At 40.8% G+C, this 25,619-nt stretch overlaps 1 protein-coding gene across 1 annotated transcript; it reads left to right on the forward strand.

Annotated features, from left to right (window-relative positions):
• LOC309562518 (membrane-spanning 4-domains subfamily A member 8-like) lies at window positions 1-25,619 on the forward strand (the record flags this gene model as incomplete). Its single annotated transcript, XM_082266758.1, has 6 exons — window positions 1-243; window positions 4,249-4,359; window positions 9,884-9,940; window positions 16,608-16,739; window positions 20,239-20,358; window positions 25,488-25,619. 6 exons carry the CDS (start codon window positions 1-3, stop codon window positions 25,617-25,619), a joined length of 795 nt encoding a protein of 264 aa, XP_082122884.1.

A 25,619-nucleotide genomic window follows, 5' to 3' on the forward strand; every position in this document is an offset into this window, starting at 1 on the left:
ATGTCTTCTACCCAGTTCGGCAACGAATCGGAGAATAATAATTTTGCACAACCCAATCCTGCTGCCCCTCCACCTGCCCAGTGGAATGTTCCTCCAAGTTCCCTTGGACATAATGTATCTCCTAACCCTCAGATGTGGAATGCTCCCACTCTTCAACAATGGAACAATCCAACAACTATACCACCAATGACCCAGTCAACTATGTTTCAAGTATTTCTGCAGGGCAAACAAAAAACTCTGGGGGTAAGTGTGAGAAATAAAAAGTTTTTTTCCGTGTTTTTGCAAGAATAAGCTCCTAATGATTAGGTGAAAGTGTTTTCCTGAATTGGGTGAATGTGTTTGCCTGAACTGAACCGAGTGTCCAAGAAGATTTATAGGTCAGCCTATATTTTGGCGCTTTTCGGCACGCTTTTGTGCTTTTCCACTGCTGGTACCGCATGGTATAGGGTCGGAACAGTTCGGTACGGTACGGTATAGGTTTGCTTTTCCACTGCATGGAACCGAATGGTGCGGTACGGTACGGCTCTGAAAAAACAGTACCTACTCGATTGTGGTTCCAACAGGTACCAAACTGGTACCATATCCCACAATCCTTTGCATGCAGTCACTACTAGCCACTGATTGGTCAGAGAATCACACCCACCCCGTTGTTATCCCACCCACTTAACTTTAGTACTACTTTAGTGGAAAAGCAAACCTATACCGTACAGTACCGAACCGTTCCAACACCGTACCATGCGGTACCAGCAGTGGAAAAGCAAACCGGGCCAAGCAGGGCCGAGTAGAGCCGAGCCGGTACTTGCAGTGGAAAAGTGCCATTTGTGAATATACCTGCCAGCAAATTCAATTTACACCATCCTTAAAGACAACCTCTTTCCAATTGAATTTGTTTTGATTTTGTATGCTCGGAGTGAAGGCTACCAGGCATTACTCTCTGTTAGGCGAGTCAACATGAATATGCAGCAAAGGTATAATGTTACTTAAAGCAAAGCTCCATCCAAAAGCATAAAAACTCTTTTTTGCACCTCCACTGCCCCATTTGGCACTTTTGGGGAGGTACTTGGTTTTGACAGGTACCCACTCCCACTTCTCTGGGTAATATCTCTGATCGGTGATCTATAACATTTTAGGCCGCCCCGCACCTGAAGCAGACTGAAGAATCGGCTTAAGTTGTCAACATCACGGGATCCTTGGACAGGTAAGTGCCCCTATATTAAAAGTCAGTAACTACAGTATTTGTAGCTGCTGACTTTTAATTTTTTTTTTTAAGGAGACTGGAGCTCTGCTTTAATCAGTATCAGTCTGACTTAATGTGGCAGAATTACTTCAGAGCACATGCAACGATGACGTAATCGGCAGCGTATAAAGTAAACATCTCCTAAACGGTGCAAGTTTAGGAGATATTTACAGTACAAGCCTTATTATAGACTTACCTATAGGTACAAACAAACAAGGGAAGTTTACTTCCACTTTAAAACAATATTAAGTAATTATGATATACTTTCCTATCTATTTACCAATGCTAGGAGCATGAGGATTAAAGCAAATGTTGATTGGGAGAGTAAAGTACCTCTTCAAATTCCATACAAATTACTTAGCACCACAAAATTATACTGGGCTCTGTATTCTCTAAAAGGGTTGGTACTGGGAAGTCGGTAGGGGAAGAAACCAAGGAACGGTGCTCGGAGGTGGGTAGGGGGTGTCGACAAGAATTGACTCAGAAGGGGGTAGTTCCTGCACCTATTTTCTGAGAAAAAAGCCCTATATATATATATATATATATATATATATATATATATATATATACACAATGGGGATTGAAAGTTTGGGCACCCCAGGTAAAAATTTGTATTAATGTGCATAAAGAAGCCAAGGAAAGATGGAAAAATCTCCAAAAGGCATCAAATTACAGATTAGACATTCTTATAATATGTCAACAAAAGTTAGATTTTATTTCCATCATTGACGCTTTCAACATTACAGAAAAGAAAAAAATGGCGTCTGCAAGAGTTTGGGCACCCTGCAGAATTTATAGCTTGCGCTGCCCCCTTTGCAAGGTGGAGACCTGCCAGTCATGGATTGTTTTCAATCATCGTCTGGGAAGACCAGGTGATGTCAATCTCAAAGGTTTAAAATGCCCAGACTCATCTGACCTTGCCCCAACAATCAGCACCATGGTATCTTCTAAGCAGTTGTCTAGAAAACTGAAACTGAAAATAGTTGACACTCACAAAGCTAGAGAAGGCTATAAGAAGATAGCAAAGCGTTTTCAGATGTCAATATCCTCTGTTCGGAATGTAATTAAGAAATGGCAGTCATCAGGAACAGTGGAAGTTAAAGCAAGATCTGGAAGACCAAGAAAAATATCAGACAGAACAGCTCGCAGGATTGTGAGAAAAACAATTCAAAACCCACGTTTGACTGAACGATCCCTCCAGAAAGATCTGGCAGACACTGGATTTGTGGTACACTATTCCACTATAAAGAGGTACTTGTACAAATATGGTCTTCAAGGAAGAGTCATCAGAAGAAAACCTCTTCTACGTCCTCACCACAAAAATCAGCGTTTGAACTTTGCAAATGAACATATAGACAAGCCTGATGCATTTTGGAAACAAGTTCTGTGGACCGATGAGGTTAAAATTGAACTTTTGGCCGGAATGAGCAAAGGTACGTTTGGAGAAGAAGGGGTACAGAATTTAATGAAAAGAACCTCTGTCCAACTGTTAAGCATGGGTGTGGATCAATCATGCTTTGGGGTTGTATTGCAGCCAGTGGCACAGGGAACATCTCACGCGTAGAAGGAAAAATGGATTCAATAAAATTTCAGCAAATTATGGATGGTAACTTGATGCCATCTGTGAAAAAGCTGAAGTTAAAGAGAGGATGGCTTCTACAAATGGATAATGATCCTAAACACACCTGGAAATCCATGGGGGATTACATCAAGAGGCGTAAACTGAAGGTTTTGCCATGGCCTACACAATCTCCTGACCTCAACATAATTGAAAATCTATGGATAGACCTTAAAAGAGCAGTGCGTGACAGACAGCCCAGAAATCTCAAAGAACTGGAAGACTTTTGTAAGGAAGAATGGGCAAAGATACCTCAAACAAGAATTGAAAGACTCTTGGCTGGCTACAAAAAGCGTTTACAAGCTGTGATACTTGCCAAAGGGGGCAGCACAAGATATTAACTCTGCAGTTTGCCCAAACTTTTGCAGATGCCATTTTTTTGTTTTCTGTTATTTTGAAAGTGTAAATAATGGAAATAAAATCTAACTTTTGTTGACATATTATAAGAATGTCTAATCCGTAATTTGATGCCTTTTGGAGATTTTTCCATCTTTCCTTTGCTTCTTTATGCACATTAATACAAATTTTTACCTGGGGTGCCCAAACTTTCGATCCCCACTGTATATATATATATATGTATACTACATTTTGTTATAAAATGTTGCCCTAATAAGAAAGTTTAGTACCTCCTAAATACAAGCTAGACTGTGCTAGATCCCATTCAATCCTAAACCAGAGCCCCAAGGTTTGATTGAGTAGTAAACAACCTGCTGAAGATCAACTATTTACATTACAGGGTTTAAGCAAATCCGTCTGTAGACTGTTCTGTAGATTTTGATTTAAGTCTTTGCCTTCATTTTCTAAAACTGACAGCTAATTAGAAAGGTCTGCATACATTATGATCAGTCTCAGTTGGACATGGCTAGGGTAGGCCTTATGGGCTCCCCAGGAGGAGAGGCGAGTTGCAACTGCATTCTTTGTCCCATGCCACTGGATAAAGACACATTATCCATTGTCACCTTGTTTTATGGATGAACAAAGAGAAGAGGCGCCTCTAATTGTAGACTTTTAAAATATGTTTTAGTGTGTAATAAAACACTCACATAGGTTCAGGGTAACAGGTTCAGGGAGGCACCCTCCTGGGTGTATACCGGGTGGGGGTGTGCATCATCCAGTAAGCGCCACCATCGGAAGGAAGTTCACCGTTGCCGGCAATAGCGGTGGATGGAGCAGGAGTGGGAACCAGGCTTGAGATTCCGCCGGATGAAACCGAGGCTTGGTGAGCTGTCGTTGGTGGATGATGTCACAAGAGTGTGACGCGTTTCTGAGTGTGGGTGCTGCCGATGGACAGGCAGCGGCGCTCCTTCTTCACAGCAATTTTTAATGTATGCATTAAAAAAAAAATTAGGTGCAGTCAGCATGGAAAATAACTGTCTTGTTGTTCTGATTTTAGACTATCCTGATTGTTGTTGGCATCGCACACATTGGGATGGGTATTGGCCTCATTTATACAGCATCCTATACTGCTTTGAAAAGTGGAATCCCATTCTGGGGACCTGTTTTTGTAAGTAAAAAAATACTTTGTTTTTATGAAAATGACATTTTATGTTCTTAACTTCGAAGGTGCCAATATGTAAAATGTAGTTTAAAACAATGCAATCACTTGTCTATTTAGTTATTTCTTTACGTGGCATGGTTTTGAGAATTGTTAGGGGTTGCTGTCTAATGTAGATAATGATTATGCTTTTAGTCTTCTTAGTTTAGGCTTTTTTGGAATGATAATGTTTAGCATTTGTGATAAAAAGTGTATGGTTAGAAACCGTTCACACTGGGGCAAGCCGACTTTGCCGGGCGACCTGTGAAGTCGCGGTGCGCAGCTCACACCGTGACCTCGGAGCGGCCGGCACGGACTTCATATAATTGAAGTCAATGCAGGTCGCTCCGGGTCACCCCCAAAGAAGCTCCGGACCCTTTTTCTAAGTCGGAGCGACTTGTGTCGCTCCTATTAGAACGGGTCCATAGCTTCTCTATGGCAGGCGACCTACGGCGACCTGTCAGGCGACTAGGTCGCCTGACAGGTCGCCCCAGTGTGAACCGGCTCTTAATCAGGGGAGGGCTGGCAGCCTTAGGCCTGGGGGGCAAGTCCAGTCAAGTGGCCCATTGAACCATCGAATCAGCTTACCATCCATGCCCACCTGGTTTTGGACTTGCAGCTGTATACAGTGTCTGGCCCCCTACATTAATCCAGCCCTGAGTGAGGCCTTTTTACCAGTTTTTACCACTTTTCAGACAAGCCCGGGGGGCAATTGCCCCCCTGCCCCCCTTGCCAGTCCTCCCCTGCTCTTAATCAATACATTTTCTTGAAGAAAAGCAAAGTATGATCTGACACATTCAATGTCTATGTGCCTCCACCCTATATCTATCTATCTATCTATCTATCTATCTATCTATCTATCTATCTATCTATCTATCTATCTATCTATCTATCTATCTATCTATCTATCTATCTATCTATCTATCTATCTATCTATCTATCTATCTATCTATCTATCTATCTATCTATCTATCTATCTATCTATCTATCTATCTATCTATCTATCTATCTATCTATCTATCTATCTATCAATCTATCTGTCTATCTATCTATCTATCTATCTATCTATCTATCTATCTATCTATCTATCTATCTATCTATCTATCTATCTATCTATCTATAGATATATATGTATATATATATAAAGCAAAAAACAATAGTTTTGGGACTTTAAATGACGTTTGTGAACTATAACAAGGGGTAAATTCAAATTGCAATTTTATTGTGCGTTCCTTGATTAATGTCAAATATATATATATATACAGTGGGTACGGAAAGTATTCAGACCCCCTTAAATGTTTCACTCTTTGTTATATTGCAGCCATTTGTTAAAATCATTTAGGTTCATTCTTCTTCCTCATGAATGTACACATAGCACCCCATACTGACAGAAAAACACAGAATTGTTGACATTGTTGCAGATTTATTAAAAAAGAAAAACTGAAATATCACATGGTCCTAAGTATTCAGACCCTTTGCTCAGTATTTAGTAGAAGCCCCCTTTTGATCTAATACAGCCAGGAGTCTTTTTGGGAAAGATGCAACAAGTCTTTCACACCTGGATTTGGGGATCCTCTGCCATTCCTCCTTGCAGATCCTCTCCAGTTCTGTCATGTTGGATGGTAAACGTTGGTGGACAGCCATTTTTAGGTCTCTCCAGAGATGCTCAATTGGGTTTAAGTCAGGGCTCTGGCTGGGCCATTCAAGAACAGTCACAGAGTTGTTGTGAAGCCACTCCTTCATTATTTTAGCTGTGTGCTTAGGGTCATTGTCTTGTTGGAAGGTAAACCTTCGGCCCAGTCTGAGGTCCAGAGCACTCTGGAGAAGGTTTTTGTCCAGAATATCCCTGTACTTGGCCGCATTCATCTTTCCCTCGATTGCAACCAGTCGTCCTGTCCCTGCAGCTGAAAAACACCCCCACAGCATGATGCTGCCACCACCATGCTTCACTGTTGGGACTGTATTGGACAGGTGATGAGCAGTGCCTGGTTTTCTCCACACATACCGCTTAGAATTAAGGCCAAAAAGTTCTATTTTGGTCTCATCAGACCAGAGAATCTTATTTCTCACCATCTTGGAGTCCTTCAGGTGTTTTTTAGCAAACTCCATGCGGGCTTTCATGTGTCTTACACTGAGGAGAGGCTTCCGTCAGGCCACTCTGCCATAAAGCCCCGACTGGTGGAGGGCTGCAGTGATGGTTGACTTTCTACAACTTTCTCCCATCTCCTGACTGCATCTCTGGAGCTCAGCCACAGTGATCTTTGGGTTCTTCTTTACCTCTCTCACCAAGGCTCTTCTCCCCCGATAGCTCAGTTTGGCCGGACGGCCAGCTCTAGCAAGGGTTCTGGTCGTCCCAAATGTCTTCCATTTGAGGATTATGGAGGCCACTGTGCTCTTAGGAACCTTAAGTGCAGCAGAAATCTTTTTGTAACCTTGGCCAGATCTGTGCCTTGCCACAATTCTGTCTCTGAGCTCTTCAGGCAGTTCCTTTGACCTCATGATTCTCATTTGCTCTGACATGCATTGTGATCTGGAAGGTCTTATATAGACAGGTGTGTGGCTTTCCTAATCAAGTCCAATCAGTATAATCAAACACAGCTGGACTCAAATGAAGGTGTAGAACCATCTCAAGGATGATCAGAAGAAATGGAAAGCACCTGAGTTAAATATATGAGTGTCACAGCAAAGGGTCTGAATACTTAGGACCATGTGATATTTCAGTTTTTCTTTTTTAATAAATCTGCAACAATGTCAACAATTCTGTGTTTTTCTGACAGTATGGGGTGCTATGTGTACATTCATGAGGAAGAAGAACGAACTTAAATGATTTTAGCAAATGGCTGCAATATAACAAAGAGTGAAACATTTAAGGGGGTCTGAATACTTTCCGTACCCACTGTATATATATATATATATATTTATATATATATTTTTTTTAAATACAGTTATAATACATACATATGTACAGAAAACTGACATATGACAATTTATACACTTCATATTGATAAAATACTTTAAGGAACTGTAAATCGATCTTTAAAAAATATATAATTCAATAGTACATCTTAATATCTGTGGGCTCACAGTCTCTAAATAATACATCCAATGCAGTTATACATCTAAATTTCTTGTAATACATTTTCTTACTTTATTTGTGTTAAAATGAATGGTTAAGTGTTATAATGTGATCAAGATTTAGGTGATTAATATTTTTCTTTCTTGTTTGTTTTGACAATATACCATTCGGAAGATGATTATTAACGACTACTGAACCATCCGCCTGCATTGTACTGTGGATGGCTGGCCTGCCCGTAAAGGCACAGTGATGAACTGATACGTTGCTGCCTGTTTCCGGGTTTAGAGAGTGCCCCCCCCAGCCGACAGTCTCAGAGCAGGTCCCAGCCAATGATTTATGGCGGAGACCTGTTGATCGGCTGTGTCCAATCACAGCCCAAAGCCCTGTGTTGACTTTCAACACAGGACTCTGTACAGAAGGAACAATATCTCTGTTTCTTATACCTGCAAAGAGATTTTTAGTAAAAAGCAGCATACACAACTTAACATTTGTTAGTCACACACTTAACCTTTCGCTTACCCTCTTCCCAGCCAGTGTCATGAGTACAGTGAGAGGGTATAATATTATCACTGATCACTGCATTAGTGTCACTGTTGATGTCAGTTAGTTAGTTCCCAGCCAGTGTCAGTTAGTGTCAGATTGTCCGCTGCACTATCACAGTCCCATTCTAAAACACTGATCAACACCATTAGTAGTATAAAAAAAAAATAATTCCAGTGTGTATATTCACCATATGAGCTGTGAAAATGTAGAATAGACTCCCTCCAGAGGTGGTTCTGGCCAGCTCACTAGATTGCTTTAAAAAAGGCCTGGATTTTTTCCTGGGTGTACTTAATATAAGTGGGTACTAAAAATTTTTTTAGGTAAAGTTGTTCCAGGGAATATCCATTTGCCTCTCGGGGATCAGGAAGGAATTTTTTCCCCTGCTGTAGCAGATTGAATCATGCTTTGCTGGGGTTCTTTCGCCTTCCTCTGGATCATCTGTGGGTATAGGATTGTGTATATGGGATTGTATGGTTGGGTTTCCAAATTTTTTTTTTTACTTTTTTTTTATTGGTTTAGCCAGATGAACTTGTGTCTTTTTTCAACCTGACTAACTATGTAATATATATATATATATATATATATATATATATATATATATATATATATATATATATATATATATATACATATATATATATATATATGCAGAAATTTGATATTTTGTAAATATTTTTTATTGGATATGTTTTTTAGCAGAATGTAAAAAATATAGTTTTTTTTTTCCATATTTTTTTAATTTATGTAAAAAAAAAAAAAACAGTGGCGATCAAATACCACCAAAAGAAGGCTCTATTTTTGAGAAAAAGCAATATGTAAATTTCATTTTGGCATAGTGTTGCATGACTGCAATTACCAGTCAAAGTAACACAGTACTAAATAGCAGAAAAGGATCTGGTCATGAAGGAAGTGGATAAAATAAAATACACTTCGGTTGCTACCCCTGAGACGCTACCATACACATCAGGCATCATGCCAGAGGAGCTACCATACACACCTCCCCTGAGGAGCATCTTATCTCCAGCTGCACACCCATATAGAACATGGATGAGTGAAAAGCTATTTAAAGCAAACCCTTGCCAAACAGAGAAATAAACTCTACCTCTCCAACTATGCAGCCCAAGGAATGTCTTCTCCACAGTTGGATTCCTATCCACCAACAATTCCAGTCCAGGAAGCAAAGAAAAAAAACAAAAACGCTGGAGTCTGACTAGGATCCTTTTTGATTTTTACTAAAAAATCAGCAGCATACACTATCAAGACTTTGCAGCCTAAGGCTCCGTTCACATGTAGGCGTTTTGGGGGAGTTTTTCTGCTCTAGGATCAGCTCTCAAAACGCGCAACAAGACAAATCCTATTCATTTCAATGGCCCCTGTTCACATCTGAGCGTTTTGACGCTGTGAGCAAAACGCCCAACACTCAAAAAAGTACATGAGCTTCTTTTTGGGCAGATTACAGGCGTTTTCCATTGGTCTCTATTCAATCTAAAAACGCCTGCACAAAAAACGCCTGTAAAATCACGGTAAAAATCGCGGTAAAAAACTTGCGAAAACGCTACGCTCAGGTGTGAATGTAGCCTTAATTGTGGCTCATGCTCTTGCTATAAGTGTAGGCTCCTGACTTTTAAATAATAAAGTCAATGAGGATCATAACCAGACTCCAGCATTTTCTTGTTTCTTTATCCCATGCCGAGTGAATAAGTAAGCTGTTAATGTAAAAATGCACACAACCAGCAAAATCATGACTTTTAAATGGTATACTTTTCCAATAAGTTATGAACTCATCAAGTGAGATCTGCAATCCTACATGACAAAGTCTAAAACCACTGCTCCACCATTTTTTCAGTTAAAGTGCATTTTGCTTATATTTTTCAGAGCATCTTAGCAGGGTCTTTGTCACTGAGAGCCGTGTCCAAGCCTTCCGTTTCCCTGGTAAGTGCGTTAATATAATCGATCCTTATACACCAATTAAGTCTAATTGCTTCTATGGCAAAGAATATGCTAAAAAGTCAGCACATTAAAATTGACATTTATGGTGGCTAGACTTTGGGGATGTAGAATCACCCTCTGGTTCCTTATATCTCCCTGAATTCATCCCAATATAATCTGATATCTAAAATCCTAAAACAGGTTCTAACCCATCAACGCTCTATTCAAAGCTAAAAAAAAAGGATTTGGATTTAGATTCAATTTAGGTTTTCATGTTATATTTCTTGGTTTAAATAACAAATTCAACAGGGAGAGTGAGGCACCCTTGATAAGGTAGTAGGTGGGTAGAATAATTCCTAAACAGTTGTAGCAAGGTTTCCAGGCCTGTGGCCTGATGTGGGTCTGCTATTAGTACCGGTGTTCCGTGAGAATTACCTACCCGTGAGAAAAACCTACCCCTCGTCACTTCCGGTGCACGGCACTGTATGTAATGCGGCGGTTACATTAAAATAACTGTGCTGCAATATGACTCATCTCCGCTCCTGTCCCGGTCACTTCCCTGCTATCGGCAAGTAAATATAAAAGTGGCGGCGGGTCTATGAAAACATACATCACGGAGCCAAGAGCCGCTTTTATATTTACTTGCCGAGAGCAGGGAAGTGACCGGGACAGGAGCGGAGATGACTCATAGTGCTGCACAGCTGTTTTATGTAACCGCCGCGCGGGTAGGTTTTGTTCACGGTACACCGACATATTTCCATACTAGTGCGCATGCGCACTAGTCAGCTCCTCAGTTCTTCCATCAGGTATCCGGAGCTCTGAGCATGCGCACTGCTGCGCTGCTCAGCTGCTCCTGGCCGGAAGTGACGAGGGTAGGTTTTTCTCACGGGGTAGGTAATTCTCACGTTACACCGGAATCCTTGCCAGCCCATGTGAGCTGAGTCCCCAGGTGTGACATTTGAGACAGTGACAACTCCGGCATCTTTGTTTGTGGTTTTTATTGGAAATTAAGGGAATGTGAGAAGGGAATGAGTGGGATACTCCTTTTCGGCTTTAACTAATTACAATTGGGACTTGATCCTGGAAAAATGCCTGTTGGCACTTCCTTGGCGCTAGCCAGCACCAGCCAACGCTCACTGACTCTAAGAACACTCTGTAACTTCAAGAAAGTGATGAATCCCCGACTTATAGTCCTGTAGATCCAAGACTGAAAACTGTAGAAACTCTTGATACTGTTGTGCTGTGTAAGCCACCAAATGCTTTCCCCTGCTTGGTACAGCTTGAGGTAGTATATTGTAGAACTCTGTGTAACTGTCACTGTTTTGACACGCTCCGAACACTTCGGGACCCAAACTGCAGGTGCCCCCTTTTACCTTGAACTCTTTAGGGTCCACTGACTATGTACCCCCTTTACAACTTTAGGGTCCTCAACCTAGGTACCCCCTTTATCGCTAGCTGACACTGGATCCCAGAACCTCTCCCGGAGTGGTCCCCTCTGACACTAGGCAGACCCCCAGGGGCAATCCGCAGTAGTTACGACCTGTGTAGGCTTTCCTGGGACTGGACCCCTCTCACGCTCCGCAGGTTCTCGGCACACCGGATCCCCTCAGCTCAGCTCAGCACTCTCTGGATTCTCAGGCGACACCCCGAGACATCCACCTTCCTCAGACAGGAGGAGAGACAGCCGCACTCTCCCTCCTGGGACTCCGCTCGCGCAAAAGACAACCTGTCACGCACTTCCCCCAAACTTATACCCACTCCCAGAATCCTTTGCAGCTTAATCTGCCTCCTGGGGTAGTTACAAGCTGGGATGTGTCCCCTGATTGGGCTTCCCACACTGCCCTATGAGAAGCCTCTCACAGGAGCCAGTGGGGATACTTCTCCCCTCAGCAGGCACATCTGGAAGCCCTGACACCCTACCTAACAAATCACAGCCCTGCTGTTAGGCAGACAAGGCTCACTATATCTTTACCTAGCACCTACCTGTAGGGTGCTACACAGTAATTGCACCACTGGAGTGACCATGACATAAATTGTATTGCTCTTGTGCGGGGAACATTCTTCACCTTCTAGCTTCCATATCACAGTAATACATACACAGATAGGACATTATTGAGTGGGAGCCATTAACATTCTGTGCAATACTAAGAGCAGACCCAAACAAATATCAAGTAGATTGGGTCCTTGGTTGGGTTGAAACCGGCCTTCAAGAAGCTTCCCTAGTGCTGACCTCCTAGTAGTCACCATGCTGCCCCAAGAATATAAAAAGGAAAGGAATGTTTTCTATGCAACACTGATCATTCATAACCAAACTTTTACCAGTTTTAGAAGACCATTTACCCTTTAGATGCCACCATCCTTATACTGGAGGAACAAGATCTTTCAGGGAAATCAAACTTAACTGAGTGCCATTTTTCTCTTGATGTTTTGTTGGTCAAAGGGGGTCCGCTGAGTTCTGGAAGTATCCAAAAACATCCTGGTCTTTTCCCAAAATGAATTTAGAATCACTGGACAATAACCATCTCATTTATATATTGTTGCAACAATTTAAACATGCACAAAAGCTGTTTGCTAAAGCCTAGTGAGGGTGTAAAACAGGATGGATGAATGCATGGAAACCCAAAATAAAACGTTATTATGTTTAGCATCATGCCTCACTGTAGTTTTCTTAACCACTTGCCGACCGCCGAACGACTATCTACGTCGGCGGTCAGCCCCTCACAGGCAAACTAACGTAGGGCTACGTTGCTTGCTTGTGAGGGTCTAGGGAGCGAGAGCGGGCCCCCGGAGGCGCGCTCCCACTCCCGCGTGGTCACGGACCCCCCCGCGCGTGTGACCAGCGGACCCGATGTCCGCCGGCCACTCGGCGATCGGCGGGGGAGAGGGAGAATGTCAGGCAGCTTGTGTAAACAAGCTGCCTGTCATTCTCCTCGCTGTAAAGACACTGATCACTCAGATCTACTATGTAGATCCGTTGATCAGTGTCCTTACAGCTGAAGCCACAGCCAATCACAGTAGTAAGCACGCCCCTAGGGACACACACAGCCCCTCCCTCCCAAATAAAGTTAACCCCTTCACTACCAGTGTATTTTTACAGTAACAGTGCATATATATAGCACTGATTACTGTAGAAATGTCACTGGTATCCCCAAAAGTGTCAAAAATGTCAGTCAAGGGTCCGATCTGTCCGCCGCAATGCTGCAGTACCGCAAAAAAAATCGCAGATCGCCGCCATTACGCGTTAAAAAAAAAAAACAACAAAAATGACAAAAATCTTTCCCTTTGTTAGTAAACGCGATAACTTTTGCGCAAACCAACCAAAATACGCTTTTTGTGATTTTTTTTACCAAACATAGGTAGCATAAAACAAATTGGCCGAAAATGTTAAAAAATTTTGATTTTTACATTTTTTTTGGGGGGAATTTCATATAAAAAAATGTGAAAAATATTGCTATTTTTGCAAAATTGACGTTCTTTTTTTGTTTATAGCGCGTGATCAAAAAATCGCACAGGTGATCAAATAGCACCAAAAGAAAGCTCTGTTTGTGGGAAAAAAAGGACGTCAAATTTGTTTAGGTACAGCTTCGTACGACCGCGCAATTGTCCGTTAAAGTCACGCAGTGCCGAATCGCAAAATACCCCCTGGTCGGAATGGGGGTAAAATCTTCCGGGGCTTAAGTGGTTAAACAAAATAACTGTGATGACTGATGCAAAGCTCTTACCATTCTGGCAGCAACAGCACTTCCTGTTTCAGACTGACAACGCTAAGCCATTGCCATGCAAATAGTAGCAATGTTGTTAGCTTGAGCTTAATTACCGTGAGCCCTCAGTTGGCCCTTGGGCAACCTACTAGATCTGTAGAAGGCATGCACAGTCATTTTAGGATGCCAAAGGGCCCTTTCACATGGGCTGTCCAATCAGATCTACCTGTCAGTTTTTCCAGTGGACCTGATCAGACCCTCCAGTCTCCCCTATGGAGCGCCGGATGTCAGCAGTGACATGTCCGCTGACATCCGCCGCTATCCGATCCTGTCTGCAAAATACAAAGAGATGGTGGTCCATCTGGAAAATTTAAATTAGACGGGCAGTCTGTTTCCATCGGATTTTGCTGTAGGGGAGATCAGGACTGTGACTATCCCTTCTGAGAAAGTGGACTCCATTTCACTGGGGCCCATATGAAAGGGGCCTAAGGGTTACTTGAAGGACCATGTGCAGTAGGGTGACAATGCTTCTACCAATCTGCACCTGTCTACAAGACCCCACCTTAATCTTCAATCCAGGGAAGAGCTCCTACCATGAGAACATTTCAGCAGCTGTAGAAATTGGAGTCTCTACTATCTTAAGACAGAGACAAGGAGGCTGATTTACTAAAGGATTTGAAAATGTTTACACAATAAACTGCTTCTGAATATTAATTTCAATTATCCAAACACTTGCAGATGAAGTAAACAAGGATGTTCTTGCCACGTGATTGGACAATCAAAGTGGACCTTCTCATTTTATTGTGTGCACATTATCAACTCCTTTAGTAAATCTGCCTCACCAATCCTTAGTGTGTGCAGAGAGGTGCAATACTCTGTCAGCTTAAGATGAACCTGATGTTGCTTCTTCTAGAGTGCAGATTAGCAAAACCCAGCACGTACAAGCTAGTAAAAAAATGATTTTCTATTTCTTCAAACGCTGCCTGTGTACAACTGGTATTATGACATTATAATTAAAGTGTTACTAAACCCAGATCCTGAATTCACTATATGCGGTCTCCTACAGTACACAAAACATAGATATGCAATTATTTTAGTAAATATAAACTGATAAATGCCTTTTCTCATCAGCTGTATATAGTAGGGATCGATCGGTTATCGGCAAAGCCGATATATCAAGGGCCGATATGCACTTTTCCTGATATATATCGGAATCGGCCCAGGAGGTTACCGATATTTCGGGAAAGTGCTTGTACCGGAGTGATGCCTGCAGCTAGAGGCATCACCCCGGTACCGGCGTCCATAGCGGACAGTTGGTTGTCTTGTAATGACAACCAATGCAGCTGAGAAGCCGCTTGGCTGTCATTACAAGGAGCAGGAGAGGACGTCCCCCCTCCCGCCGCCTTCCGCGGCTCGCCCGGGTCTCCCGTCCCACTGGGAGACCCGGGCAACCAGCCTGCACGGCCGCCGAAGACCCGATCAAAGACACATTCGGCTCTGATTGGGTCTCCATGCAAAAACCCGGAACTGATGTCATGAGTGACATCACTTCCGGGTGCTGTCTGGCGCCAGATTCAAAACGATGACAGCATTCAAAACAGCCAAACTTGGCGTTTTGAATGCTTTTAAGTGCAGAGGAGGGGTTTGGGGTATTTTAGACCCCCAGATCCCTCCACAAAAAGTAATAAAAAAAAAAAAAATTAAATGTACAAAAATATCGTCCAATATCGGCTGATACCGATATGCATTGGCCAAAATATCGGTATCGGTATCAGCAACGAAAAACCAATATCAGTCGATCACTAGTATATAGCAATTAGAGCAATCTTGTGACTTGTATCAGTGAGTGCTGGTAGTTTGTAGGAGGAGTTTTCATTTCTCCCACGATTGTCCCATTAGGCTTCAAGAACCGTAATTCTCTGTCTGAACATGTCTGGACAGTGCTGATTGGCCCTGTGCTGATCACATGTACCCTCCCCCCCAAAAAAAATCATCCATCAATCAAGATGTGACATCCCACCCACTGCGTTCTTTTTTAGCTACTGGGCATGTAGAAGGAGGGAGGGACTGGGCTGTCATATAGGATCTGTATACACGCCCACATGTGTGATCTTAATACCATGAGACCTGAATAGCTCAGCTAAAACCAGGGAGTGTTATCTGAGCAATAGAGAGCAAACTGAGCACGTGCAGCTGAACTACACTTACTGTGTCTTATCTGGACTTGTCCAGAGTGACCGTCCAGGAGGGGGAGGATCTGGGCATACAGGATCACACAGCCTTTTTACACAATGCAGAGGATTCATCACTTAAGTTACACAGTGATTATAACAAGTAACAAGCATGCTATTCTGCATCTATAGACAGATTTTACTGTTGTGGGTTTAGTAACACTTGAAAAACTTACAATGCATATTGTGATCGAAAAACAAAATACATAAAGATTAAAGTGGGTTGTACAGGCTGAAGGTATTTTACCTTCATGCATTCTATGCACAAAATTAAAAAACCTTTCGTGTGCTGCCCCCCGCCTCCTCTTGATCCAGTGATGTGCATGGGAACCTCGGCTTTCCCTGGTCTCTCTCTCTTAATTGGCTGAGACACAGCAATGGGAGCCATTGACTCCCAATGCAGTCAAGCACAGCCAGCAAGGCAATGAGGGGAGAGGGGGGGGGGGGGCGCAGCTCTGGCTTACAGATGCATAGAGCCGGGCTCCGTAGCGAGCACTCACCAGTGCCCTCATAGCAAACGGCTTGCTATTGAGGGCACTGGTCAAGAGGGAGGATCTAGGAGTGGGGCGGGGGGGGGGGCAGGGGAACTGAGATGGAGAGGATCGGGGCTGCTCTGTGGAAAACCATTGCATAGAGCAGGTAAGTATGGCATGTTTATTATTAAAAAAAAACAAAAAATATATATTTATTATCACTTTAAGATGAGTTTTTAAGCAAAGTGTTTTTATTTTCTTACAGATAAAAGGCTCCCTGGGCTTATGCATTGCAATATCCATTGTCTCTCTTGTTGGACTGATACTGAACGTTGTGGATTACTTTGTTTTATATATCTGCTTTGGTATTTCTTATGATGAATGTAGTACTTTAGTTGTAAGTATCTATATGTCCTTTCGTCCATCTATCTATCTATCTATCTATCTATCTATCTATCTATCTATCTATCTATCTATCTATCTATCTATCTATCTATCTATCTATCTATCTATCTATCTATCTATCTATCTATCTATCTATCTATCTATCTATCTATCTATCTATCTATCTATCTATCTATCTATCTATCTATCTATCTATCTATCTATCTATCTATCTATCTATCTATCTATCTATCTATCTATCCTGCTAGTGAAAATAATTTATTAAAAACCTGGCAAGGGTTCTATTCTTCTACGTTTACCAAGCAAAAACATTTTGCCTAAAGTTCCATAATATTATTTAAAAGGACAAGTTGAGGATTTTTAGAAAGACTCCCCAGACCAGGCACCTAGCCCCATAAACTACCCCAAGCTGAGCCATACTCCCCTACAGGTACTTACCTCCTGCTGACTTCTGTCCAAGGCTTAGAGCAAAGCAGACTTGTTTAACTGTATTTTACATTTATAGGTTAAACAATAATATTTTAAATAATGATTCATCCCAAAAAGTGATATTTTAGTCATAGGAAGAGCCTGGTGGGTTTACCCAGCTCCTGGCTTCCTAACACTGACGTTTAGCTGAAAAAAAATTCCCTATATTTTAAGTTACATCACTTACCTGCAATGACGTATGCCCCATGTGCATTCAGCTGGATCCTGGAAAAATGAAGGGATGCCTGTCCTCTTCCTGGCTCTGAACACATGGTTCTGCAATAGTTTCCAGGTTCAAATTTTCAGGCAGAGCAGCAGTACATATGGTCTAATGGGGACATACCCCCTCCTCCTTCCTTGACAAAACCTTTTTCATTGATTACAATGCTTGTAACACAATCTGTGAAAAGAGGGGAGAATCCTGTGTACTTGTCAGACTCCAAGGGCCTCTTCCCCACAACCCTGGTCAGTGGTTGTAAGGTTCTGTGGGTAGGGGGGCTTATTGGAATCTGGAAGCTCCCTTTAATGATAAAGGGGACCCCCAGATACTGATTTCCCCCTACGTAAATGAGTATGGGGCACATAATACCCCTACTCATTCACAAAAAAGTCACCTAGAAATAAATCACGATGCCCTCTACCAGCTGGTGGCTGTGAGTTTCTGTGGGTAGGGGGGCTCATTGTAATCTGCAAGCTCCCTTTAAGGATAAAGGGGACCCCAGATACTGATTTCAACCTACGTGAATGAGTATGGGGCACATAATGCCCCTACTCATTCACAAAAAAGTCACCTAGAAATAAATCACAATGCCCTCTACAAGCCGGGGGTTGTGAGTTTCTGTGGGTAGGGGGGGCTTATTGGAATCTGGAAGCTCCCTTTAATGATAAAGGGGACCCCAGATACTGATTTCACCCTACGTGAATGAGTATGGGGCACATAATACCCCTACTCATTAACAAAAAAGTCACCTAGAAATAAATCACAATGCCCTCTACAAGCCGGTGGTTGTGAGTTTCTGTGGGTAGGTGGGCTTATTGGAATCTGGAAGCTCCCTTTAATGATAAAGGGGACCCCAGATACTGATTTCAACCTACGTGAATGAGTATGGGGCACATAATACCCCTATCCGACTTTCCAGAAAAAATAAAAAAAGACACACGACTGATCACAAAGGTAAAACTAGCCACATGACAGCTCCTTGACCTGTCAACAGCTATATAATGGAAGGGGGAGGAATAGAGGTGACATCATTGCCATGATATGGCCAGTGGCTATATGCAGTATCCTTGTCCCTTTCCTTACATGTCAGGGATTATTGGTGATGGTCTGATGGGGACATGCCCCCTCGTCCTCCTTCCTTGTCATTGATTACAATGCTTGTAACACAATCTGTGAAAAGAGGGGAGAATCCTGTGTACTGGTCAGACTCCAAGGGCCTCTTCCCAACAACCCTGGCCAGTGGTTGTGAGGTTCTGTGAGCAGGGGGGCTTTTTTAGAATCTGGAAGCTCCCTTTAATGATAAAGGGGGCCCCAGATACTGATTTCCCCCTACGTAAATGAGTATGGGGCACATAATACCCCTACTCATTCACAAAAAAGTCACCTAGAAATAAATCACGATGCCCTCTACAAGCCGGTGGTTGTGGGTTTCTGTATGTAGGGGGGATTATTGGAATATGGAAGCTCCCTTTAATGATAAAGGAGACCCCAGATACTAATTTCCCCCTACGTACATGAGTATGGGGCACATAATTCCCCTACTCATTCACAAAAAAGTCACCTGATCACAAAGGTAAAACTAGTCACATGACAGCTCCTTGACCTGTCAACAGCTATGTAAAATAAGGGGGAGGAATAGAGGTGACATCATTGCCATAATATGGCCAGTGGCTGTATGCAGTATCCTTGTCCCTTTCCTTACATGTCAGGGATTATTGGTGAAATCAGCTCTTCCGGGGGATGCTGTGAATGCGAGAACCCTCTTCTTCCTTAAGAATCAGTGACAGCGGGAAGCTGTCATATGTAGAAACAGTAGAAATACTGCTTCTAGATAAGATGTTTGACTCCAACCAAACAGGGGACTGAATGGGCAAAAGTCAGCTTATTACTACTGCTAACAATTGTAGCACCAGAAGTTTAGAGAGAGGAAGAGGACAGGCATTCCTGCAGTGAAGATTTCTCCAGGATTCAGCTGCCAACACTATGTTGAATATACTTCAATAAAGGTAACTGGTGGTACTAAGAACAGAAGCAAAACCCTCAGGGGTTTTATGGCAGCAAGAAAATGTTGAAAAATTATATAGAATATTTGGGACTACAAATTTATATAAAAAAATTATTTATTGATAAATAGGGAGAAATTGTAAAATCCCGAAGGAAGATTCGTAAGTTATGAGCTCTGGTTACAAACATAGCAACATGACATTGCAAGATTGAACAATAATCGCATAGTACAGATCATCACATGAAATGCGGAAAACCCGACGCGTTTCGACTTGTGAAGTAAGGTCTTCCTCAAGGGGTCTGAGATGTCCGGAAAGGACATGTTTTGCAATTAAAGCACATATAGTAATTGCATGATATAGCATTAATGTATACAGACATGTAGAATAACTTTACCATATTAGCTATATCAATCAAGGACCAGGGAACATATTGATGACTAAAGAGTCGTCTTCCAAAATGGAGGTGTTTCCAATCCCGTAAGGGGTGGCCGGGAAAATGCACCAGACTGCAAGGAGCCACATCTGAAGCCTACCACATGGGGGGTACTAAAGCTGTAGGGGTTTTTTTCCAGTGAACTTCAGTTGTAAATGTCTTAGGTGCTTCAACAAAGAGATGTCCTTGTCATAATTCCCAGCTCTGTCCCTGATCACCAGGTAATTTTAGGTATTACAGATATTCCAGCTAAAATGTCTATAAAGAAATAAGAGAAACTGTCAGGTGTTGTAACTCCACAACATCTAAATATCAGATTTGGGTATACTCACCCTTTAATGTGCTTTTTATGTTTCATGTACAGATTGGAGGCCATGTTATTCGTGGATTTTTCATTTTTACATATCTGCTGCAATTCTCCTTTTCTGTTAAGCTTTCTGTGTTTGGCTGTCGGGCTGTCTCAAATCCAACACCACCCACTCAGGTAAGTGCCAGAGAATTCATATCTTTTTAGGCTTGCAGAGCTTTAACACAAAGTCATAGGAGCCTGTTGTACCATGTATGCATTTGTGTGTAGCGGTGCCACTCCTTTTAAATGGCATCACAGCTCACAACCATAACACATCTACATGACCGTTCATAGCAGCGCACAAAATGCTTTGCAATGTGTTGCAAAAATATGCAGCAGGACCTTTCAATGCATTGAAGTGTGTGGCAGCCCAACCATTTTGAATAGGCTGAATAATACAGGGCGCCACATAGTGCCACAATGCACTAAAATTGCATCTTCCGTGGCGCACTGCATTCTGGGGTAAGTGGGCTCCTAAATCTTTGTACTCTGGGCTCCAATCTTTGTACTCTGATCACTGTTAGAAGCCACCACAATTTTTACTATCGGCCTTTCTTTTCTGCATTTATTATTAATTTTAAGAACATTGGAAAATAGAGTGTAAATATACACGGTTGCGCACAGGATAAAAGATGATCGAGTGAAAATGCAATAATAATATATGACAACGTGATTGATATTACAAATGATTTGAGGAGTATTAGTGTATATCTGCGTGAGTCATAGGTGTATAAATGAGTAAATAAATTAGTGGATAAATTTATAAAGTGGTTAAGAATGTAATATATCGATAGTAGTATATAATGTAATCAAGAAAAAATTGGCACAGATCCCGTGAGTTTGTCTATATTAAATCTTATTGTTGCAGTGTGAGTATTGAACTCCTGACTTAATATAAAAAAAAAAAAAAAATATGCTAAATAAATAGATCAATGTTGATCCAAAAGTGCTAATGCTTAGAAAGGTGCTTCAAAAAATAATATATGCAAAAATTGTAATAAATATTATTAAAGTGCAATAGTGTGAAGAGTTCAACTCTTTACATCAAGGGAAATGGTGAGCAGAAATATAACAATTAATAACATATTTTTTTTTAAATCCATTATTTTTTTAAAAAATGTGAATGGTAATCAACTATATTCGCCTAATAGGAAAGTGTTGATACAATGTATTTGTTAAAATTGTATGGTGAATCGGTGAATATTCAATTGATGAATAAACAATATTAATTTAAATCCATTATTTTTAAAAAAAATGTGAATGGTAATCAACTTTATTCCCCTAATGGGAAAGTGTTGATACAATGTATTTGTTAAAATTGTATGGTGAATCGGTGAATATTCAAATGATGAATAAACAATAATAATTTAAATCCATTATTTTTTAAAAAAATATGAATAGTAATCAACTATATTCCCCTAATGGGAAAGTGTTGATACAATGTATTTGTTAAAATTGTATGGTGAATCGGTGAATATTCAATTAATGGATTTAAATTAATATTGTTTATTCATCAATTGAATATTCACCGATTCACCATACAATTTTAACAAATACATTGTATCAACACTTTCCCATTAGGGGAATAAAGTTGATTACCATTCACATTTTTTTTTAAAATAATGGATTTAAATTAATATTGTTTATTCATCAATTGAATATTCACTGATTCACCATACAATTTTAACAAATGCATTGTATCAACACTTTCCCATTAGGGGAATATAGTTGATTACCATTCATATTTTTTAAAAAAATAATGGATTTAAATTATTATTGTTTATTCATCAGTTGGATATTCACCAATTCACCATACAATTTTAACAAATACATTGTATCAACACTTTCCCATTAGGGGAATATAGTTGATTACCATTCACATTTTTTTAAAAAAAATAATGGATTTAAATTAATATTGTTTATTCATCATTTTTTTTTTTAAATGTGAATGGTAATCAACTATATTCCCCTAATGGGAAAGTGTTGATACAATGTATTTGTTAAAATTGTATGGTGAATTGGTGAATATCCAACTGATGAATAAACAATAATAATTTAAATCCATTATTTAAAAAAAAAAAATGTGAATGGTAATCAACTATATTCCCCTAATGGGAAAGTGTTGATATAATGTATTTGTTAAAATTGTATGGTGAATCGGTGAATATTCAATTGATGAATAAACAATATTCCAATGTGCTGAAACAAATGTCCAACTCAAATCAAATTCCTCCACCACAATTTGATTTTAGTTGGACATTTGTTTCAGCACATTGGAATATTGTTTATTCATCAATTGAATATTCACCGATTCACCTTGTATATAAGAATGTATATTTATTGGTACATTTTCACATAATTTGTTTGGATTTGCACCAGACACATTTTTCAAGTTATAGCGCACCATACAATTTTAACATTTACAATTTTCCATATTAGGTATAAGGATCTTGGTTGCAGCTTTAACACGTATCAGCGCACCTATTACACCATTTCATTTGATACAATGTATTGTTCTATAATAACAAAAAGTGCTGGTGCAAAAATATTATGTGCACAACCTTTGCCAATAAAAAAAACAATCACTGCAATAAATAAAGTATATAAAGTTGACCAAAGAAAATAATTTAAAATTAAAAGTGTGAAAAAAAGTCCATCAAATAAAGTCCATATGCAAATATCTAGTGACAAAGTGCAGAGTGCTGGTTTCCAAAACCGAAGTGTTCTCGGTGTTCACACGTGAGGATCCTTCCAACCACAGTGCCTTATTAGTTTACCAAGATCAAACTCACCAGAAATTCTGCTGTTAAAATTATAAACCGGCAAGTAAGCAAAACCCCAACAGAGATCAGCCAGCAATCGGTTCTCCTTAATCACTTAAGCCCCGGAGTATTTGGCTGCTAAAAGACCAGGGGGTATTTTGCGATTCGGCACTGCGTGACTTTAACGGACAATTGCGAGGTCGTGCAACGCTGTACCTAAACGAATTTGACATCCTTTTTTTCCCCACAAACAGAGCTTTCTTTTGGTGGTATTTGATCACCTGTGCGATTTTTTGATCATGCGCTATAAACAAAAAAAGAGCGTCAATTTTGCAAAAATAACTATATTTTTCACATTTTTTTATATGAAATTCCCCCCCAAAAAAAAGTAAAAATCAAATTTTTTTTAACATTTTCAGCCAATTTGTTTTATGCTACATATGTTTGGTAAAAAAAAATCACAAAAAGCGTATTTTGATTGGTTTGCGCAAAAGTTATCGCGTTTACTAACAAAGGGAAATATTTTTGTAATTTTTGTTGTTTTTTTTTAACGCGTAATGGTGGCGATCTGCAATTTTTTTTTTGCGGGACTGCGACATTGGGGTGGACAGATCGGACCCTTGACTGACATTTTTGACACTTTTGGGGTTACCAGTGACATTTCTACAGTAATCAGTGCTATATATATGCACTGTTACTGTAAAATTACACTGGCAGTGAAGGGGTTAACTTTATTTGAGAGGGAGGGGCTGTGTGTGTCCCTAGGGGCATGATTCTAACTGTGATTGGCTGTGGCTTGAGCTGTAGGAACAATGATCAACGGTCCTACATAGTAGAACCGTATGATCAGTGTTTCTACACAGGGGAGAATGACAAGCGGCTTGTTTACACTAGCCGCCTACCTTTCTCCCTCTCCCCCGACGATCGCAGAGTGACCGGCGGACATCGGGTCCGCCGGTCACACGCGCGGGGGGTCCGTGACCGCGCGGGAGTGGGAGCGCGCCGCCGCCGGCGCGCGCTCGCTCCCCAGAGCCTCACAGGCTAGTGACGTACTGATACATCACTATGCCTGTGAGGGGCTGACCGCCGCAGTATATGTACTTGCGGCGGTCGGCAAGCGGTTAATATGCAGCCATTCACCCCAGGATAAATCTCAGGATGATCCATATGAGAAGACATGAAAAGTAATGCCAATCATAGCGTAAAATTGTATATACTTGTTTATTAGAGAAAAGGATTAAAAACACTCACATAGATGGTGTCTACCAGACACTAGGATTCTGCACATAAAAAAGCAATCCAATGCTAGGGACGCCGCTCAGCAAAGCCTCGAGCAGGGATACACTGTAGCAGTGTGAAGCGGTATCGTTCCAGCTTCCTTCGCCAGTAGTAGTATATACCAAGATTTGAGCCGCTTGTCCAGACAACAGTGTAGTTGATAACTAATTAATTTGACAGGGGACCGCACTCAAATAAATAAATATCAATCAAATAAGTGCAAATAAATAGAATTACAAATATAAATATAAAAATAAATAAATCAATTCCTATTTTGGTGAATCGTGAAAGTCTGTGGCGAATAAATAAATAGTATTAAATATTGTAAAGTGCTTTTGGTGTTTATATTATTAGTGATGGTGGGTAGGTATCATTCATCCAAATCCATTCAGTGGGTATGTGCTTTCCTCCACTTCCACCGCATGCACAGCCCACTTACCACATACCCCCTTGGGGTTTGGGGTTTCTATGGTGTCCCGCTGTAAACCACTCAACAATGAGCGTGGTTCAAGAATCCAGATAGCCCTTTGGGTGTCCACTATAGTCCACTCGTTAATCAGCGTGGTTTTCAGGTTTCCAGCATAAATAAATAGAATGTAGGGAAGCTTACGGTGTAGTATTTCCGAACATCGTTTTATTAAAAATTTGTAGTAACTTACATGTCAAAGTATAACAACCGGCTAGAGTTCCAGAATGCTGTTCCGCATTCCAATTGCGCCTCACAGACCGGAAGTGACGTAGTGGTGCTATACGGGACCCGACACGTTTCGTCAGTGTGCGTTTGACGTCACCAGGAGTCACGTGATTTATTTATTTTTATATTTATATTTGTAGTTCTATTAATTTGCACTTATTGGATTGATATTTATTTATTTATTTGAGTGCGGTCCCCTATCAAATTAATTATTTTAAGAATATTACTAAAATCATTTTTTAGGGGGTTAGTAACAAAACTATCTGTCTGGGTGTCAAATATGCTACAGTAGGCAAGCCTCATTACTTATTTAAAACTCTATTCAAGGGTATTGATCAAATGTATCATTCATGAGCTGTAGGTGGAATTCTTTTACTCAGGGGTTCCTCAAACATCTTAAAACTATTTTAAGGGTAAAAGGTTGAGAAATTATGTTTTAGGAAGTCCTGGTTAAGGACTGAAATGAAAAGGGTATTTTTATCTCTGGTTTTGTTGTACATCTATACATCTAATATATTATTTTTTCCCAGGTATTTGTGTTACAGAGCTGTCCCGCAGCTCCACAACCTTCAGCAGTTCCTGGATCCTATCCTGTCTACCCTTCACAACAACCACCCTCCTACATAATACAAAGCGGGATGGGTGGTGGACCAACAGCGTAA

This window comes from Pelophylax lessonae (assembly GCF_965119305.1).
Source record: "Pelophylax lessonae genome assembly, chromosome: 9".
NCBI lineage: Eukaryota > Metazoa > Chordata > Amphibia > Anura > Ranidae > Pelophylax > Pelophylax lessonae.